General features: G+C 40.7%; 1 protein-coding gene across 5 annotated transcripts in view; it reads right to left on the minus strand.

Annotated features, from left to right (window-relative positions):
• Positions 1 to 374: 374 nt before the first annotated feature.
• Positions 375 to 20,022, minus strand: part of SHC4 (SHC adaptor protein 4) — a 29,062-nt gene continuing 9,414 nt past the window's right edge. For 3 of the 5 annotated variants that reach the window (XM_040077684.2, XM_040077679.2, XM_040077678.2), the window contains 10 exons: positions 14,509 to 14,572; positions 13,488 to 13,607; positions 12,388 to 12,441; positions 9,996 to 10,047; positions 9,519 to 9,645; positions 7,295 to 7,472; positions 5,937 to 5,997; positions 4,385 to 4,564; positions 2,659 to 2,912; positions 376 to 1,967 (listed from right to left, as the gene is read on the minus strand). In XM_040077684.2, the coding sequence (XP_039933618.1) occupies positions 1,812 to 1,967; positions 2,659 to 2,912; positions 4,385 to 4,564; positions 5,937 to 5,997; positions 7,295 to 7,472; positions 9,519 to 9,645; positions 9,996 to 10,047; positions 12,388 to 12,441; positions 13,488 to 13,607; positions 14,509 to 14,572 (1,246 nt within the window). In that variant the 3' untranslated portion in view covers positions 376 to 1,811. Of the gene's footprint in view, positions 1,968 to 2,658; positions 2,913 to 4,384; positions 4,565 to 5,936; positions 5,998 to 7,294; positions 7,473 to 9,518; positions 9,646 to 9,995; positions 10,048 to 12,387; positions 12,442 to 13,487; positions 13,608 to 14,508; positions 14,573 to 20,022 lie in introns of all 5 variants that reach the window. The other 2 variants (XM_040077682.2, XM_040077680.2) reach the window with 2 other exon arrangements.

The following is a 20,022-nucleotide window of genomic DNA, read 5'->3' on the forward strand; positions in this document are numbered from 1 at the left end:
GATGTGAGAATAGAAAGGATATTATGCAGGGGGTTGATATCCCAGTTACAGTTTCTTGCCCACTGTCCTTGCCATGGCACAAAGCTCCAGCATGAACTCTTGCTGGAGGTCTTCACAGGTGAACACCTTGCACAGGATAGAACGGGCCTAAGTTTGGGCTGCTAGCCCTGAAGGCTCAGGATATCAAAAGTGCCAGACTATTAGCAAGGAAAACAACTACTAATGTTTTAAAGCTTCTCACTGCTTCAGTATCTGTAATTGAGTCATTTAATCATATTATTATCAAAAAAATTAACTGTATTTTTATGGCTATCAGCTGAGCATAAAAATACAGATGTTTTCTAGTAGGCTCTAAGTGTGCTCTTTACATTATATTTTCCCCTCCAAGGAAGCTTGTCTTCCCTAATTTTATAAGACCTCTTGTTTACTAGAGGAAAGAGTTCATACTACAGTGTCCCATTTATCATGAACACTGGCAAACAGAATGTATTTTTTTATGGTCAAGATTTCCAGCAACTGCTGACCTCCACAACAATCGTCTGCCTTAGGAACTGAGCCGGTGGGCTGGGAGACAGAGAGAATTATGTCTGTTCATGCCGGAGGACATTGCTTGTCTAAAAGGCACAATTTCCCTCAGGCCAACACCTGGACTACCAGTTCATCCCACAAATCTCCCCTGCCTTTCTTCAGTCACTTATTAAATCACTGTTTCTTCAGTAGGAAGCCAAATAAATCACTGTTCACTCTGAATATAGGATTGTCCATGTTTAGAGTATTTATTGTGGCAAAACAATTAATAGATTTCTTCTAAAAGATTTTTCCATGTTTAGGAACAAATGGACTCTGCGTGAAGAAGAGAAAACTATCTTGTTTTGGGAAGAACACTGAATAAGGACACATGCAAAGTTCCAACATTTTTTAAATAGTTTTCTCCCAAAATGTATCATTAGTTCTGTTCAGCTTTTCTAGTTTGTAAACAACTATGTAATCAATGAAAATATATTTAGCCTACCTTTAAAAAGATGTTTCCAGTATTAATTGATAATAATAGTAAAATCATATGCAAGACAAAAATATTAAGATCTAGCATGCTTGTCCCTTAACAAGTTCTATTCCAAAATTATATTACATATATTAATTTCAACTTTGTAAATGTTCATAATCTCAAATCTTTGAGTAGTCAGTGACAAAAAATTACTAAGAAACTTGACCACCTTTCTGTGTTGTGAACGCCATTCATTTCAAATGTTACTTGCTAGTAAAGTGCTGTTACAAGCAAAATGAAATCGTTAGTGTCTATCGAAAGATGACATTTTAGTAATATTCAAATTGTACTTGTTTTTGGCAAATAGTTAAAAGCTTAGACATGTTTGTTTAACCACTCAAAACTAATTCAGTATAAATAATATTGGTTTCAATAATTCTATGCTAAAAGGCACATACTAATGTTCCAGCAGTTCTTTCAAGTGAGCTTTTGTATGCAGAGTTTTAATTGTGCTTTTAAATAGTTACTGATTCAGTATGACCTTGAAAGTGACATTTGTGCATGTCTAAAATACCTTCTCACAAATGAATCTCACACTCTGAAGGTGTAATTTTGTTAAGATTAAGATTATATGTATCTATATAACTATGCTTGTTGATCTCTATAGATCTACATAGATATACACATATACATATAGTCATACATACACACACAAAAGGGCTTCTTCTGGAACAGCAGCAGAAAGTGCAGTCTATACTTTTTTGACTTGTCTTTGTAATAGAAAGTTCAGGAAGGAATTGTCATGGAATTTGTGAGATCCAAGGGATTATTTGTGATATTGCATGTATCCCATGTTATTCTCTTTCCTTACAGGCTGCTTCAAGCTCACTTCACTTCCAGAAGAGATGATTGGCAAATTATTTTCCATGTGATACTGAATAAGATGACCCACACTATCAAATATATGGTCTTTGGTTCTCACCTAGTGGAAGAAGCAAAAGAATATATTTAAGGTTAGATCGTGCTTATAACTGATTGGACATGAGCCTAACACATTAAAATCAAAAGCCAGTTAAGTGACTGAACTCACTTGAGCAGGATCATTAGGCTGTAGACAGCAATTCAGACCTATCCTTTGACTCACCATTAGCTCACATGAAAACTAGCAGAAAAGTAAAAAGACTGTATGTCAAATTGGGCTGATTCTGCACGGGGGAAATGAAATAACCTTTTTTGATTCTCCACAGAAGAGAGATATTTTTCCCTAAATCCCACTGAGGATTACTTTTCTGATTTACTCTTTTCCTGGAAATGTCACTCAAGACTGCTCTTCTAACCCTGACCAGAAGAAAGCAGAATTGAAGTGACAATAAAGCTTTCCTGTATCCAGAAATGAATAATTAAGGATAGGGTTATTTTTTTCTAAGACAAACGCTTCAAAGGATGTGCTAAGTGTATTACACTAATTATCAGCACCTGGACTAACAGTATTTAAGTTCCTCACTGCTACTTCCATGGTATTTCAGTGCTTGTAAGTTTTTTAACTTTCAAACCTACTGCAGCCACTGGCTATATTTAAATTAACCTGGATGGAATCAAATCAGTTCCACTTCATGCCTTTTGATTGAAATATCTGAGCAGCACTGGAATTTCATTATATGAAATATTCATACCTTGCCCTCAGGATCCACCAAGAGTAGATGCTTTGCCTGCCCTCCCTGAAGTCCACTGAGGACATACTGACCAGGTGACGTTGTGCTCTCTCGTACCAGAAAATCCCCATCGTTGACTAAGAGGCTCTCTGCTGCTTTTCTGTTCAATTTGCCATGGTAACAATCTTCATTCTTTAGCTGTTGCTTTATTTGTGGCAGAACACAGAGACCAGCTGTGTTGCTTGTGGCACTCTGCTGAACAGGTTCCGGTAACTCTAAAATTAAATGAAAGGGAATGTATTGGACACTTTACATAAAACTTCATGCTGAAAGGATGCAAGCCAATATTTTTAATAGCTTTTTAAGAACTGAAATCATTCAGTCTTGAAGCTGTGATCAAACCAACCTTACACACTATAAGAATATGCGCACATGAATGCTCACGACCCTCCAGTGCATTAGGCAAAATTATCACACCACCTCTTCCCCTACCTTAGAAGGGAAAGCCTTTGGTCGCTAGGCAACAGGGATTAGAAACAGGATTTTTTCTGATGCTGTACTGGCTTGGGGTTATATTTCTTTGTATGAAAAAGTCAAATCTTCCATGTAAAAATAAGATCTTTGTTGGCTTTTTAGCTTTTTTTTTTTTTCCCCTTATAATCTTGTTTTTCCTTCTTCCTTAACAAGCTCTGAAGAGATTGTCACAGATCATTGGGAGAGTCATGTTGAGTGGCTCCAGCTATGTGCAGGAATGTAAGACAACATAGCCAATGTAGCCAGAAGGGAAGGATTACAGCATGATACATTTGCTGTTAAAAAAACGAACAATTACCAAATGTACTAAAAAAACTGGGTGGTTTGGGATATAGCCAGTCAGACTGCAAATGATTCACAGGCAGGATTCTTCTAAGGAAAATAAGAGGATACCACTTCTTCAATGGAATTGTGCAACCTAAGGCTCCTCAGGATATAGGCAGTTCCTTTTAGAGCATGATACAGTCCCAAGATGGAAATGTCTCAATGATCACAGATTTCTTTATTGTGTTTCCTTTATTGTCCAGTCCTTTTTCCACTTTCTTGTGTGGATCATCTCTGACAGAGAAAACACTCAGTGGGAAACCAAAAAGGCAAAGCTAATAAAGTATATTCAATAATGAGGACAATCAGTAGCAACTATATAATCATTAGTGGCTATCCACCACTTTGAGTCCATAAATCAAATTTTGACATACATTTAATTGATACAACATATGAAATGTTTTGATTTAGAAATTATTGGATGAGATTCAATGCTCACTTATGGAAGAACTGAGAAAACACAGTCACAGTATTCCCACTTTAATCTTGCATGCTACTGCCTGTGAAGCAAAGGCATCTGAGGTCAGTTCCGCCTTAGAGTGGTTAAGACCTTGAACATACAGGAGAACCCTCTTCCTTGAGGCAATGTGCAATCCCAAGCTCATATCATCCTAAAGACTTGCTTTTAAATTCCTGTGGCACTCTATCATTGTCATCAATCAACTACAGAAGATGAAAGGTTACTCTGCTTGTTTACCATCACTACTTTTGCTCTTTAATCCCCTTTCTCTTGAATCTATCAAGAAAAAAATAACAACCAGGATAGATTTCTTCCCCCCACTTTTTCTATATTTCTTATGGGAAACCCAAATCTTTCTCCATGCAGACAGATGAGAAGCCCCCCTCCTTCCAGTGCTTAGACAGGTATGGCATTGCAATGGGGACCTACTGGCCTGGCGCAGAGGGCTCCCAGGGATCTGTGCTGTGGCTGGAGCTCGGGCTGCACAGGCTGCAGACTGAAGGGACTGGGTGTTGATGTAACACGGATCATCAAAGAGATCTGCTTTGTAGGCAGGTTTCAATGAGGTTGCCTCTTTTACTGTCTTCTGTGATCTCTCATCACAATTACCTGCAATTAGTATATAGTATGCACAGATTTCCTTTTTTTTTTTTTAACTCAGCTTTAAGCAACTGATAAAAAGCTGATATAGGGATGATGTTCTTCTTTATAGCCCACTAAAGCAATTTAGAAGGAAAAGAAAAATGCAAATGAACTTATTTTTCCATATGTCTAGAAGGCACGAGGTCCAAAATTAATTAGAATGAAGTTTTCAGAAATATTCTACACTGGTTCAGTTCTGCTTCAATCAATGTCAGCACTGAACCCCCCACAGATTGGAAAGAAATTAATACATATGCCTCTACAGAAACACAAACCATATATGTTATTTGTTGCAAAACCCTTTCCTTCCCCTCTGCACCACAAAAAGAGCTTGTGGGAAGCTGAGCAATTTTCTCTCTTGCTGTTCTAGTGGAGAAGGGAGAGATGGAGGAGACTGGTGCTTTGAGGCTCTGCCTGGGGAGCCAAAGCCACATCTGTCAGGTTAGGATCCAAGCCTAGGAACAGGCTAACAGAATATCCCCTGCAGGGTAGGAAAATAATAGCACTTCAGCTAGCCAAATAGCAGGCATATTTTTGCTCTTCAACAAACGTTTTATTCATAGATCTATTCATTCATTCTTTTATTTGTTCACCCTCTCTTTGTAGAAACCATTTGATTCTCCTTTCCTTGAATTGGAAATAACACAAGAAACTGAAGTATCCCCTGCAGACAATGTAATGGATTGCTTCAGAGCCATGCAGGTGGGATTTCAGAAAGGACCTCATTGTGCTGTGAAAGAGAGGAGCTGAGGAAATGTGCTCAGGGCATCAGCTGTGGCAAAGGAAGCCCAGAAAGGGATGGAGGCTGATGATCTCCTGGGGTCCCTGGGAGCAGGTTTTGGTAAAGGCGAATTGATCTTGGACACAAAGCTGCCTAAGGCAGGGGAAGGGCACAGTCACACTGACAAGCCGGGGATGCTGGAACCAAGGGGCCAGGCTCTGCTGGAACAACTTGATGCTGATACTTTGGATCTCATTGAGCATTTGTAGAAGGGATATATTCAGAGACTGGTAAGTAATGAAGTATCTTTCTTTTTCAAATGGTATGAAGAAAGAGAATAAAACAACAAAGAGTATAAAAGAGACTAAAAAAAACAAAGAGCTACTGTACAGTATCATGAGAAGTAAAATGAGTAAGTCTGCCAGCAGACATGAAGATAGATTAGTGGCCTTTAGAAATGCTGTAAGGCTTTTTTGTCTGCCCTTCATCTAGGGAACTAAAAATGACCCACTAAGTAAAACACTTTTCACCATTGTATTGAAAGCCAAGGGGCAGCTCTTCCAGGCAGCTTGCTCTGGCTAATTCTGCATATGTATGAGAAGAAAAGAGAGTACATACCCAGAGTTTTGTTTTCTTCTGGACAATTTTCATATATATTGATGAAGGTTGGGCTGCCTGTCTGTAGAAAAAATTTGAAATCAGTCACATAAAGTAGTCCCCTAGAAAAACTCAGGTAACTTCAAAACATGCATGCATTAGTTAATAGACATACAGGTAATTAAACATGTTCTTCACCAAAAAATTCCCTTCTCCTCAAATAATATTTCAGACTGATACTCTTCTTTCTTCAGATGTCACATCTGGACTCCAACCTCATATGACTGCCCAGTTATGCATCTAATGTTCAGTATATATACAGTATAATTCCTAGGTAGAAGAAAGCTCAGATTTCCTAATAAATGTCCCTCATCATAAAATCAACTATAGGTATTGTGGTTTGAAAGTGAAATTGTTACTAAATTGTCTGAGCAGCACTGAAAGAAGAACTAAAAAGTAACACCCCATAGGAAAAAGGCATTTACATTTACAAGCAGGGTATCTCCTTGCAACAACATTGGTGAGCATCAAGTGCAAACTCTGGATACAGTAAAAAGAGAACTGTTGGGGAGGTGAGGACCTGATATGCAGAGTATGGTTCACGTTAGCAAAAAATGGATGGAGCAGTAGCACAGGAACACGCAGCAGCCTGGAAGCAGCTGCCACCAAACACAAATAAACACTTGGAAGCAGCAAATTTTTGGGCAACCAACAGGATTACAGCAGGCACATCTGAGTGTACTCCCTCTGAAAAGTGGTAGTGCCTTCTTTCCTGTGTGGGGAAAGGATGGTGCTCCCAAGGCCTTGCTCAGCAGGCTCTGAAATCTGTACAGCCAATCTGAACTCAGCTTGTTTTACTCCCTGACTAGTTTTTATTTCCCACTATTCCAGACAAGAGCCACAGATATCTTTTGCTGATTTAACAGACCTTCTTGAAACAATCCAAGATTAATGAATATTGTATATATATATTGCAATCAGTCAATGTAGTATGTATAAGTTGTAGAGCATAATGGATAGGATGAAATATTTATTAGATCACGGAATCAGGAGCCAGGAGGTCCCAGATTTTGCAGTTGTTCTCTCCAACAAGCCATTTAAATTGGTATCTATTTTCTTCTCAGAGCTAATGAGTGAACAAGGGAATATTACTTGGTCTCCTGAAAGTACTCTAAGGACAAACCAGTTAATATTCAGAAAGTGCTTTGGGATTCAATTATGTACTAAGCATCATTAAATCTAGCCTAAAAAAACCCTTTTCCCAGGATAATCAGGACCTGGTTCTGATGTTAATGCCATGCTTTAACACCACAGAAACATTTTATTATTCATTCCCATAACAGGCAGCAATTACTTATCCCAGCAGAAGCTGTACTTACTGAGCAGTACTGCTTTTTGCACTGGACAGGACACTTGGCCCTTTGGTCTGTCTGAGCTTTCATTCGCATGTCTAACACTCCACCGGTGGGAGGCTCCTTCCCTGGAATTTCATTGTAATATTCATGATCTTCCCTCTCCTGTGAATTCCCAGCTGATCCATTAGCATTTGCTGCCTCACTGAAAAAAATATTGGGGGGGGGGGGGGGCGAAAATGAAGCTTCTGATGTAATCAATTGCTTTCTAGTGTAGGCAAACATCCCCAGTGTCTGCACAACGCACAATACACAGATCCGCCATATGGAGGCTGTAAAGGGCTTTGGGCCGGAACTTTCAGAGCTGTTTATTTTTCCAGTTACTTCTTCCTGGATTAAAAATAGTTATGACAGTTTGGGGTAAAGGGAAGTACAGTCATTTCATTAGCACCAGGCAGCCCAGATATATTTTCAAGTCAAAGAAAATGTAAGAGGCAGCTACTGAAACTTTAAGAATTCCAATGCATTGTTCATTAAGGTATCCAAAATGTTGACCATAAAACTAATCCTTGTGGCTTCTTGACTGAACTCTATAAATTTAGAGATTGCTGGGGGACAGCCAGATTTCAAGAGAAAAATTAAAACATCATGGCATTTAGTCAGACAAGCCTGCAACTCTTTAAGAAAAATCAAATACTACTACAAGAAGAAGGGAAAAAAAAAAAAAAAAAAAAAAAAAAAAAAAAAAAAAAAAAAAAAAAAAAAAAAAGCTGTCCTCAGTGGCATTTCCCCTGATTTTAATAACCACAATCAATATTCTGGTTCAGCTTGAAGGGAACAGTGAATGACATGAAGAAGAGCACAGAATGGGTTTTTTTGAGCTAAACCAGAATGATGATAGTTTAAATGTACAGCTGATACACTGCAAAACAACTAGGTGCTTCCTGTACTGTCTCCGGTCCCAAAATAAAAAAAAACTCATCTCATTCTTACTTCTCTGATTAACAAGAGTATAATTGGATAAAAGGCCATGAGCAGGAAAGAGATAAAGTTCAAGTAGTTGATTATGTGATATGCAGTACAAGTATTTGATTATGTGATTCATAGTAGTTTGGAAGGGAGTGACTCATTCACACAGCAATATCCGACTCCTCTGCCTGAGGACTGTGCTCCGGGGCTGGCTGTGGGTTATGCTCAAGGAGAAAATCTAATTGCCCTCTTCCATTTTTCCCTGCTCCTATGCTACTTGTGACATAACCTAGCAGGGTTTCTTAGGAAAGAAGGGCTTTTCCTCTGGTTATTTTCCCCAGGATAAACAGAGCAGTTTTAGCAGTGGAACAGCAAGAACAACCATATACTTTGAAATAAATATAAACAGGAGCTTCATTTATGTAATAGAACCAGCTCTGCTGTGATGCATTAGGCCTTGTTCCAGTGACACTGCCTGCTCAGGACTCCTGTGCTCAGGGTGCAGGTAAGCAGTGCCACAACTTTACCTGCTCACGGGAAGTAGCAAGCAACCAAATTTGGTGTTACAGTAGAAAGAAGCCTGAGAAAAATAGGCATGGCTAATCTGTGAGGAGAGCCATAAATTAGAGCAAGAATTGTGTCCCCGGTGCAATGGAAGAAGGGTAATTGAAATGGGGAATTGTGGTCCAGAAACTAATCTAGGCCCTGTATTTTGGGCAATGTGCAGAGGACAGGGCTTCACGCTTTAAAATGCTGGCTGGTGGCTGTGTTTATTTCAGTTCCTGAGGCTGATGTAAGTCATGCCAGGTGAAAACTGAGGCTGCTGCCAGAGCACCTGAGCAGAAAGGTGAATTAAAATTACTTCTTTCCCCACCACACTTTCCACAGCTGCAGCAAGCTTAAACTTGGCACAGGTCAGGACTGAGCTTAGTCTCTGTGTGTCTGTCTGCTATTTATAGGCCTGAACTTACTTGGGGAGAGTAATTTGAACAGTTGTTCAACTCGCATGATTTAAAATAAGGCTACTTTATCTAAGGAACAATACAGCTTAATTCTGTGTTCAGCACCTGTACAAATGTCACAAAAATCAATGGAGTTCATTGGAATAAGCTAATTTTGGTATCTTATATGCTGCACATACAGGCATACATTAGAATTTTCCTATGTCCAGAAAGAATATTCAAAGCATCTTACTTACGGATTATTCTTTGTAATGTATTGTTTTCCCAAAAAGTACTAAAGAGAAGGAAACTGCCAGTTAAGTGACCGAGAATGTGCTGACCTTTCATTAGATGTAACCAAGCTAGACGGGTTCTTCAGGTACTGTCTGAACCGGAGCTCAAAGGCCTGTCCTATGGTGTTGATCACCTCCTGTGCCATCCCATTGGGACATTCCAGGATGTGGCATGCTGAAAAGAGACACCTTACTTTAATTAAGCAAATGCAGTTTATACCAGAAAATAGAGACTCAAGTTATATTGCTTATAGCAGAAAAACAAGGCTCCTACCCCTTCATGGAGCCATCAGCTAGCACGGCTTTAGTCTGACCTGCAGATTACCCCTTCATTGCACAAAGAACATGGCATTTAAAGCCACAGCCTGCATACTATTACCCCTGTACATAGTGCAAAGCCAGAAATTGTACAGAGTATTGAGCTGTTCTGTAGCTTCGTTATTTTAAAACTCAAAACATTCCTTTTTACATACAAATAAAGCAATCATATAAACACGTATTACAATCGGAAACTTATTTCAATACCTCTCTGATTAACAGGGTCTTTTGCTACATATGCCACGTAGTCTGTTGTATCCTACAGGAAAGAAGACAACAAATGTCTTGAGCGTTGTAATTGTGAACAACCCTTCCACCACAGCACAGCAATTGCATATAGACAGATTTTAAAATGCACATTTCTTTCAGGGAAAAACAACCAGAGGTACTAGCAAAGTGAGCCAAGGAAAACATCAGTGACACACTGGTGGTTATCAACACAGCAATTGTCCCATATTCTTTTTCTCAAAAAAAAAATGCACTAAACCATTTGGCATTCTTTGGATCTTCAATAAACCATGTATTCAATTCCAGCTCTGCAACAGGAGTAGAAACATGACTGGTGCCTCATCAGCAGATAATGCTGCTCCTTCCACTGCTCCCATGGAACTCACAGCCTTTCCTGTGCGACACTTCAGGGCTGTGTGACTGCTGGTCACAGCTTTTGGCTGGGACAGTCCTTACCAGAATCACTGGAAGATAAAATAGTGCTAATGTACTGCAAAGGACAAGTTTCCCATGTTCCCAATTTGTAGCAATAAGATTTGAGTTTTGAAGGCATCTTAGAGAAAAGTTAAAATTATGCGGAATAAAATGGATATCTGATCTCAATTGCTTCTGCCCAATTTTAGTCTGGCTGCAATCAGGTTAAATTACCCTGGATCTCAAAGCTGCTGCTGAGACCAGATAACTTCAATATAATCAGTTTTCTGTTTCTGATTCTCTTTCTAGCCAGCACTGAAATAATCCTCTTTTTCTAGTCAAACTGAAAAGAGAACTGGAATAGAAAAATTAACATTTCTAATGATACCGCAAAAGCAAAGAGTGGCTTTATAATTCAGTGTTATAGTCAAATTAGTGAGGTAATGAATAACATTCTTTTAATTATTAAAGATACATTTTGTTATTTTGGATCTTGAAGGTGGGACAGGGAAAGTGCAATTCACAGCTTAAAGGCATGGCTCTCTTGAGGGAAGATGCAATCAGCTGGCAGGAAACAAGGCCCCATTTGCAATATGCACAAGAACAATCATTTAATAATTCACAATGAATGACACAAGAGGTAGGTCTTAGGGCCAGCAGAACTTGTCCTAGATTTTTTTTTTTAATCTCTCAAGTTAATATCATTAAAACAAAGCAAGCTAAATATTTCTTATGCATCTAGTGAACTCAATTTCCTTTTTATTCCTTTCAAGTTTTTCTTATAGCTCATAAATATTTTAGGATAGGTATTTCAAAATAAATGAGATCTAGGGAGTGAATAGAAACTAAAGTAACTGGAGCAGTACATGCTGTTTTTTATGTCTTTTTAATGTTTATGCAGATGCCTGGATGATTTTTCTTTAAAATAAAGCCAGGATAGACTTAATTATCAGACAGAATAGTGCTACTCCTTCACAGCCAAGAGCAACACTGAACTTCACTTAGACTCTGAACATGGGGCAGGTGGAAAGACAGGTCCTGTGGAAACTATCTCCTATTTTAAACATAAAGAGAATTTTGAAAATATTACCTGAACAAGACAACAGAATTGCCCCTTATGTGAAGGGCCACTAAATTTATAGTTACCACTGACGAGCAATACCTCTGTATTACATATCCTCCCAGTGAGAAGTGTCAGCAGCTGCTCCACCAAGCCCATTTCCAGCAGCACACCAGTGTGCACACACATCTCCTGCTGGTCCTGCCATTAAGCACTGACCAAACCCAGCCCTGTGTAGCCTCTGAAATCTGAAGTCACTGTGCAAGACCAGTGCAAGAAAATAATATAAAAAACACTAAGAAAAGGTAAACAAGCCCTAAGGAATTACTTATCCAACTCAAATGACATTTCCTGCTTACAATCATTGCAGTAAAGAGTTTGGAACAGAATTAAAAACCTCTGACTTGAAAACATCCATACTGCGTGGCTGTGACACTAGGAAGAGCAGCCCTATCTGCAGGAAGAAGGTGGTTATGCCACATCTGTCTCATAGGAGCTGTTTGCTTGAGTCAAAATTAATCTAAAAATTTAGAGGTGCCACTGCTGATGGCTTTTATGACAGGTGTTGGATCACAGGGACCACTGAACAGATAATTTCCTATGTTCACATTCTTATTTTTAGATCCCCAAATCAGAGAGCTTTTGAATGGACTGAGGCTCACTGATGGGCAGCAAGAAAGTTAACTGGATGTATCTGTTAAAGATGCACTGAGCTGCTACTCCACACTTCCTTTTCAATGTCAGTCCCCCAGTTTTCTTGTGTTACTCATCATGATCCAGAAGCGCAGGGTAGTCAGTGCTTGTGGAAGGAAGGGATGAAGCAAAGTATTTGCAGGTAACAATTATTATGTGAGCTCATTATACCTGCAGAAGTATATTTTATAAATCAATACTTACTGGGTCACCTCCAGAAGCAAATGAGATGGACTGCATGTGGTGGTTGGCAATAATCTGAAAAGTGTAACAGACTAATTAAACATGCTCTTGGGCCACTCATTAGAAGACATCAGAGCATATGTCTTCATAGAACAAGCAAGTAAATTCATAACAATCCCATTTATTAATTTATGCATGTATCATTTAGGAAAGAAGGAGATAAAACCAGGAATATTTTTGAGACTTCCCATTCGTGTTTCGCAATGTCTAGATCACTGAGTAACCTTCCTTAAAGAGTCTTCAGAATTAATTCAACCACCAACTTCTAATTGTACCCAAAAGGAAGGGAAACCTGGTGTCCTAATCCCCTCGTGGAACAGATGTACAATGGACAGGAGACCTCTGCACTACAGACAAACCCCTAAGGACTCCCTGATGCTCAGCATGGCACCAGCTCAGTGCAGCACTCTTCAGAGCCAGTGAGCCAAAATGACTCCCTGATGTTCCCTTGCTCCAGCTTGGAGCAAAACCTGCTGCTGGTCCAGGGTGAGATCACTCAGGGTGGGTACCAACAGCTGAGGGAGGAATTAGGTGGGCAGGACAAAGACCCTTATATCTGCCAAGAAGGAAGGGAGCACAGCCCAGTTCCAAGCAAAACCAGGCTCTCAGGAACACACCTCAATGGAGCCTAGACACAGTATAATCGATTGTGCACATGTATTATCCAGCTGTAAAATATGAATGACACCAAAGCCAAGCTCTGACTTAATATCTATATCATTTTTTTTCCTCCTAGGACTTGTCAGAAACTACAGCTGGGACTAGTACCTTGTTTATTAGGCACTTTACAGGCAAACACATCCAGAGAAACAGTTTGCCAAGTGCTCAAGGATCCCACCCATGGAACAAACCATCATGAACAAAAAGGTGCTGTATGTCAATTCCTCCAAAGTGCTTTCATATTTAAATTCAGAGGCATCATGTAATTCAGTTTCACCAGGCATGCACGGGTCGGCTAAAGAGTGCTGCTTTCCCTTTGGGGGGCACAGCATTCCATCAGAAGCCACAAAGGAGGAGAAAACCATAGCATGGAGAAAAGGACACTATTACATGTATCCTACCTGCTGTGTGTCAGCATTAATCAAAGTGAGGCTGCTGGTTGAAATGGTCAGCTTTATATTCATGCCAGAAAACTGAAGGTTACTTTTGCCAAGTACAGAAGACAGAAACTTCACTGGAGGCTTTGAACAAAGAAACAAAAGAAAGAGGCTGTCAGCCCAGTCTGTGAGGGGGCAGAAACATATCAAAGTCAAGAAGCTTTTATGGTATCTTATTGAGACTTTCAATGGAGCAAGGATAATGGCTTGATCAAACACAAATAGGTCTTCTAACAATCATCAGCTCTGAATGTAATACTGGTAGGAATGGGGTTTATGTCAATAATGGGAAAAAAAAGTTTTAAAGCAAAATCCCAGAGAGCTAAATGTTATAGCTGGCTCAGTAATTCAGAATGTGCAGTTTTCTTTCTGAATTTTTCTTTGTTTCCGGAGCATGAAGTGTTTCTGGGTAAAGCAAGAAATTCTCTCATGTATTCCTTTTTCAGGAGCAAGTTCATTCCTCTTGAGCTCCACAGTTACAGAAGGAAATCAATAAGCTCTGCTGGACGCAGCCCAACAGTAACCACTGTTGTTGCCCCTCATTGCATCCCAGTTACTCAATACAATCCATTAAACACCACCATTTTAGTTGTGTTTAATTTTTTGTATGTACAAATAAGCAGCAGATAAACTTCCAGTGAATCAGCTCCCTCTTGCAAACAAACAAACAAGTTTTTAAAAAATCTAATAATTATGCAGCCAAAGCCTAAAACTTGTAAAGCACCATGCATTGCAAGGGCTGGTAGAAGCAGGAACTCTGGGCAAAGTGTATTCATTCTGAGAAAAATAAAGTAGGGCAGAGCCTCAGCCCCACACCAAACAGGCTAAACACCCTGCTACCAGCCCTTCCATGTTATCCAGGCTGAGTTCAGAAGGATTAATATGGCCTAATTCCAGCATGGACTGAAGCCTGTTAGGGAATCATGTATCCAGCTTATCAAAAGGAGATATAGAAAAATAATTGCTGAGCTAAAACAGGATTTACCTTCCGCTTTTTTATGGCTCCATTTGTACCTGACACAGCTTCACACAGTCGGCTTATTGCTTCCCTGCAAGTAAAAAAATACAGCACAAACTGTTGGATCATTTCACATGCACCATCTGTAACAGAGTCAGCAACCCTGCAATTTATTGTTATCGGCCCACTTATAAACTCTTAAATCTTCTGGAAGGTCTTTCACAGTTGTTTTTCTTGATTCCTCCCACTGTAAAAAAAAACAAAAAAACCCAATAGAACTACTTAACAAAATACATTGATTCAGCAGCCTGGTTTGGTTTGATTCTTTTTCTTCATCAAACACATCAGTTTCACCTTATGAAAATTTGTTTAATAAAAAAACCTCAAACATAACTAACCACAAGACAAACAACCTAATTCCTTCAAAGCCTTTTTCTCAGAATGGTTGATAGGTCTTTTGCTTGACAGGAGGGGCTCCTCCCTGCTTAATCCTTCCTATTTAGCACAGTAGCTGCATATTGAGTGAGCTCAGCTGGGTGTTCTGATTGACTTTCTGGGGTTTGGGGTTTCTTTGTCAGAAAATAAACGAACAAACCAACCCAAAACAACACCCCTCTCAACCTCCCCTCCCCCTCAAAAAAAAAACAGAACCAAAATCGAAAAACACAATAACCCAAACAACGGTGTGGAGGGGTAGGGATGTATAATCAGCTTCTCCAGTTCTTTTCAGAGCTATCAGTCCATATCTTTCCATCTCTGGTAGGAATTTCCCTCACTAGACCTTCTCTCCAGCCACCCATTCTCCTCTGCAAGTTCCTCTCAGTTCAGGCAGAAGGGTGAGGCATAAAGCATGCACAGTGCTCGTTTCTAGATCAAAGATAAATCACACACAGGATAACAGAGTACTGTGCTGTGCCCATTTTCCACACTTGAACAAGGCAAATTCTGGCCTTTGCTCAGGCAGGTGGCTGGTTTGGACATACAGCACAGCAGTGAAGGCCCTGGTCGTTAGCACAGCACTGGGAAAAAACCTTTCTGCTGGCAGTTACAGGCTTTTCCTCACTGATACTTACTGCTTTGAGGGCAACAGGAAAATGGTGCCTTACTGGGCTGGGATGTGCTCAGCAAGTTTCCATAACCTTGCCTGGACATCCCGGTTGGAGCCACAGCCCCAGCATCTCCTGCTGCCCTGGCCCTGTGCCACAGGACTGGTCATCTTCTCAGGCTTAGGGTCCCACATTGGGCACTTCAAACCTCAGCCTTTCTCTTGTGGCTGAATTCAGACTTATCTTCCAAGGCTGGGATTTTGGTTGGTTCTAAAGGGGAAGGGGGTTTGTTTAATTATTTGTTTGTATTATTGAATTATTATCCAAAGAGCTAATTAGGAAACGACCTGGTCGGGAAAGTTTGTCTCCAGATCCCGGCAAGTGTGTGGGAGTAAAACACCACTGGCCTTCACCTCCTGAGAAATTTTTTGTTCAGAAGGGCTGAAAAGTATCAGGAGACCACACAGTGACAAGAGGCTCCAGCCAGGTATGTCCCATGAAACAGAGATGCCCACTGAGGAGTGCGGTCCCCCCAGGACCCTGCAGATCAGAGAGGAAGTAAAGCCAGCCCAGCGCTGGTGACCCCAGCACTGCTGCTCAGTGCCCCACGTGCTGCCACACCAGTGGCACCAGTGGGCTGCCTGCTTGAAGCACTGAAGATTAGTGATATACATTGAGGCTCCCTGAGAAACCTGGATGCTGTCAAATGAATGGAGACCTCACCCACAGCAAAATATTTCTGAGTGAAAACAGCAGGGAAGAAAAGGGGCCTCATTGTGGGCTGCACAAGATGGGTCAGAAACTCAGCCTTTTAAACACTGACCCTTCTTAGCATTTAGAAGCAAAGTACTTCCCCCTGCACAACTGAAAATACGTTTTTAAGCAAATTCCTGATACCCTTCTTGGTTAGCTCCTGTTTTTTTAACTGTTACCAAGAGGAAGGCCAAATACACACACAAAAAAAAAAAAAAAAATAGGAAGGCATCCTGCAGGATGATCTTGCATATTCCAATAATCAGCTTGGAAAATGAGAACTCATTTTCTCATTCAATATTAAAGGAAATTAAAATCAGAGCCAAGACATTAAGGCTGCTTGGAGCCTTCAAGTCTAGCCTTACCTAGAAAGAAAACCAGATACAGAGCAAATTGGAAAAACAGGGAAGTTGTCTCTTTTGGTGACAAATGAGTTCTTGCACGTGTCAGGTAGCTCCTGTGAAATCAAGAGTTATAGGTGGAGTTGCCAGCCACAGAGCCTGTTCTTGTACAAGCCAGTGTGGTGGCTGCCCACTTCATCATGCTCTGAAGCAACCATCCAGTAAAAAGGAATCAAAAAGTAGCATACCATTTCTTCTTCATAGTTTCTATTACCTCTCTTTTGTAGGGGAAATAGTTGCACAGACATTTCTTGCTGCATACCTCTGGATGATTTTCCAAGTGATCTAACAAAACTTTAAAAATATTATTTTAAAGGTGTGAAAAGCAGGAGTTTGGTAACACCTGCTGCTACAGCTGAGCACTTCCTACATGCAGTCATTTCCACAAACTAGAAACTGCACCATTCACTAGGAAGAAAGGAAACTCTGGATGCATCCATGATAAACTGAAATGAGTGACCCATTTTTGGCATCCGTAAGCCTTTAAACCAGCCTTTTTTTTTTTTTTTTTTTTTTTTAAATTTCATGCCTGCTCAGAAGTACAGTCCACAGGTTTTCTCTGGGTCTGCAGCCCTGGAGTGAAACCTGTGGCAGACACAGCTCCTGCTGCTCCCAGAGCGTGCCCGTGCGGGAGAGCGCCTGTGGGCAGTAACACTGAGCTACTTTGTTTATTGTTCCCCCAAAATGAGAATAAAAGACGAAAGATGGGCTGATGTAAGCAAGCAAGCATGCTGTTGAGGATTTGCTTTTAAGCATCTAGGGCTCTGCCTACACCATGTAACAGAAAGGGATTATGTGGCTCAACAAAGTTGAAATTAATCTTCCAAACAAAGTCAGCCTTCTTCCAGCAGCCCTCCCTGGCTACACATTTCAGAGAACCTTCACCCTTCACTGCCTGACCATTTTTGAGTTTGCAAGTTAATGCCCCAATCTAAGATACAGAATCCCTTTTCCCAGAAATGCCCAAATTTGATGACTAATAACCAGATTGATTTAACAGAAGTGGGAAATGTGTAAGAGGAAAAGAGCTGAAGGGCTGGACAAGAGAAGCACACATCAGGGTCCAGTAAAGGCAGGACCAGCCACAGAAGGGTGACAACCCGAACACATCTTAAACAGAAGAATCTGTTATGCTTATTGTTATTTTTTGGTGTTACTTTTGTCATCTACATGGAGCTCGAGATCACAGATTTCTGCAAAATGGGAGGAATGTCCCTAAGAACGAGTCAGGCCATGGGCAGGCAACAGCAGAGAGCTGGAAAACTTGCAGTGGAATCTCTTCTGCCAACCTCCTCACCCCACAGCCACAGAGGGTAAATGGCACCTCAGTGCCCAGCCCTTCTCTTGCTGTGCTGTGGTCATTTGGCCACACAGCACCTCGACATCCCACAGTCATTCATAGCACCAGGGAGGCCACTTTCTGCCCTCCCTAACCATGTGCCTGCCAAGCAACTGAATATGCAAGCCCAGCAAGAAAACAAAGTAAATCCTCCACGTTCATCTCTTTAGACTCCTCACTACACTTTGGCAAGCGTGAGTTTGTTGATCTTTCCAACATTCATGAGGTAGGTAAATAATATGTTCAGTTTTAGATACCATGAGGTAACTAAGCATGCACATACATATAAAACAAGGCAGGGCACATGACTAGAGTCCCTTTCTACATCGCTTTAAAAGAGAAGATGCCTCTTTGTTTAGTGAAATGCCATGAAAGTAAAAATATTTTTACCCCAATTCAAATAACAGGCATGGTTAAAATGGGATAATTTCCAGCAGCTTCTTGGTTGGTGCATTGTGCATGTGTCTATAAACTTACTCCCCTGAGAGAACAATAGGGGAATAATCAATGTTATCTTTGCTCCAGTCAGCTTGTCATCGATCGAACTTTAAAGTCTGCATGTGTGAGCTCAGCACTTCAGCATTTGGTTTGCAAACAGTTTAGGTTTTGAATTTCTCATGCACAAAAGTGCCTGTTAAGTTCAGCAGTGGTATTTTTTTAGGCAATAGAAATATTTCCATTGTTAAGTTTTGACATCGTTTAACAAAACCTTACTATCTGGCCCAAATTTAAGTTGGCACGCTCTTGTCACGCAGTAATTAATATTTACTATTTTCCAGACAGACCATCCAAAGCTCTGTTCTGTCAGCACAGCAGCACACACACCTCTTGCAAACAGATAACCTCACCCTCTGGCTGAGCTGTGAAGAACACAGTGGCCCGGGCTGGGTGTATTACATGGCTCTTCTTGGCCTGTAAAGGACTTGCCTGAGGGAAATATATTGATATCTCAGGCACTTCTTTATATACACATGCAGGAACTGGGTCCTGAGTGTGTGTTTATACCAGTTATAAATGTCAACAACTGCTGATTTTGAGTATAAAACAAATGGGACATCTTTCAAGTGAAATCTATAGGCATTTAAGGACTCATGTTCCTTTCAGCTGGTAAGTCTGGAAGCCAACAGGGATAAATGTAACACTGATCCCTTCACATTGCTTTCCTTTCTCCATGACTTTTTGGATAAAAACTTGAGGAAGCAAAACAGCATCTGAAAATCTCCCTCCAGCAGGAAGGAAGAGCTGGGCAGGCGCAGGAAGCCTCAGCCACACTCCTGGAATCCTCATAGCATGAGCTACACCAAAAAAGCAGCTGAGAGGACAAGGGCTCATGTCTAAGGCCAGGTCAAGAAAACCTGCACCCACCTCTCCAAAAAGCTGCTGGGTGGCTGCAGGGGCTGCCTAGCAGGGCACTAGTCCTGACTGCTGCACCGTGAGCACATCACAGCACCATGCAGCGCTCAGAGCTGGATAGAGGGTGATTGTTCTGAAAACTCAAACACTCCTGCACTGCCAGACTTACAAGAATACATGTAAAAATAAAATTGTGCTTTTCTATTTCTGACAGGACATTTCAGCCACCCTGCAGCATGGGGGTACTAACAATCTACACCCAGAAACTGGCAGCAATCTGCAACAGAAGTTGTAAAGTTCTCAAAAGACGAGAAAATATTTCACATTTCAACCACATCCCCAGTTATATCTGAGAATTAAATATTAATCTTTTTCTGATTTGCAGCCTAAAAACTTAGGCTTGCAGTACAGATGGAAACAGCTGCATTTCAACATGTTTTCCTTGTGACTCCACTTCCAGCTGAGCCTAATCTTGGTGCAGGTAGGGTCAAGCAATGTCATACATCTGATAAAAATTCCTTAGATAACCTTGCTGGATTGAGGTGCTGATGGCACCTCAAGCATCAGGTGGGAAGCAGTGAGGCAGAGAGACCCATGAGGATCCTGGCTCTCCACCTTGGCCACAGGCACAGCAGCACCAGTGGATTTC

This window comes from Hirundo rustica, chromosome 13 (genome assembly GCF_015227805.2).
Source record: "Hirundo rustica isolate bHirRus1 chromosome 13, bHirRus1.pri.v3, whole genome shotgun sequence".
Taxonomy (NCBI): domain Eukaryota; kingdom Metazoa; phylum Chordata; class Aves; order Passeriformes; family Hirundinidae; genus Hirundo; species Hirundo rustica.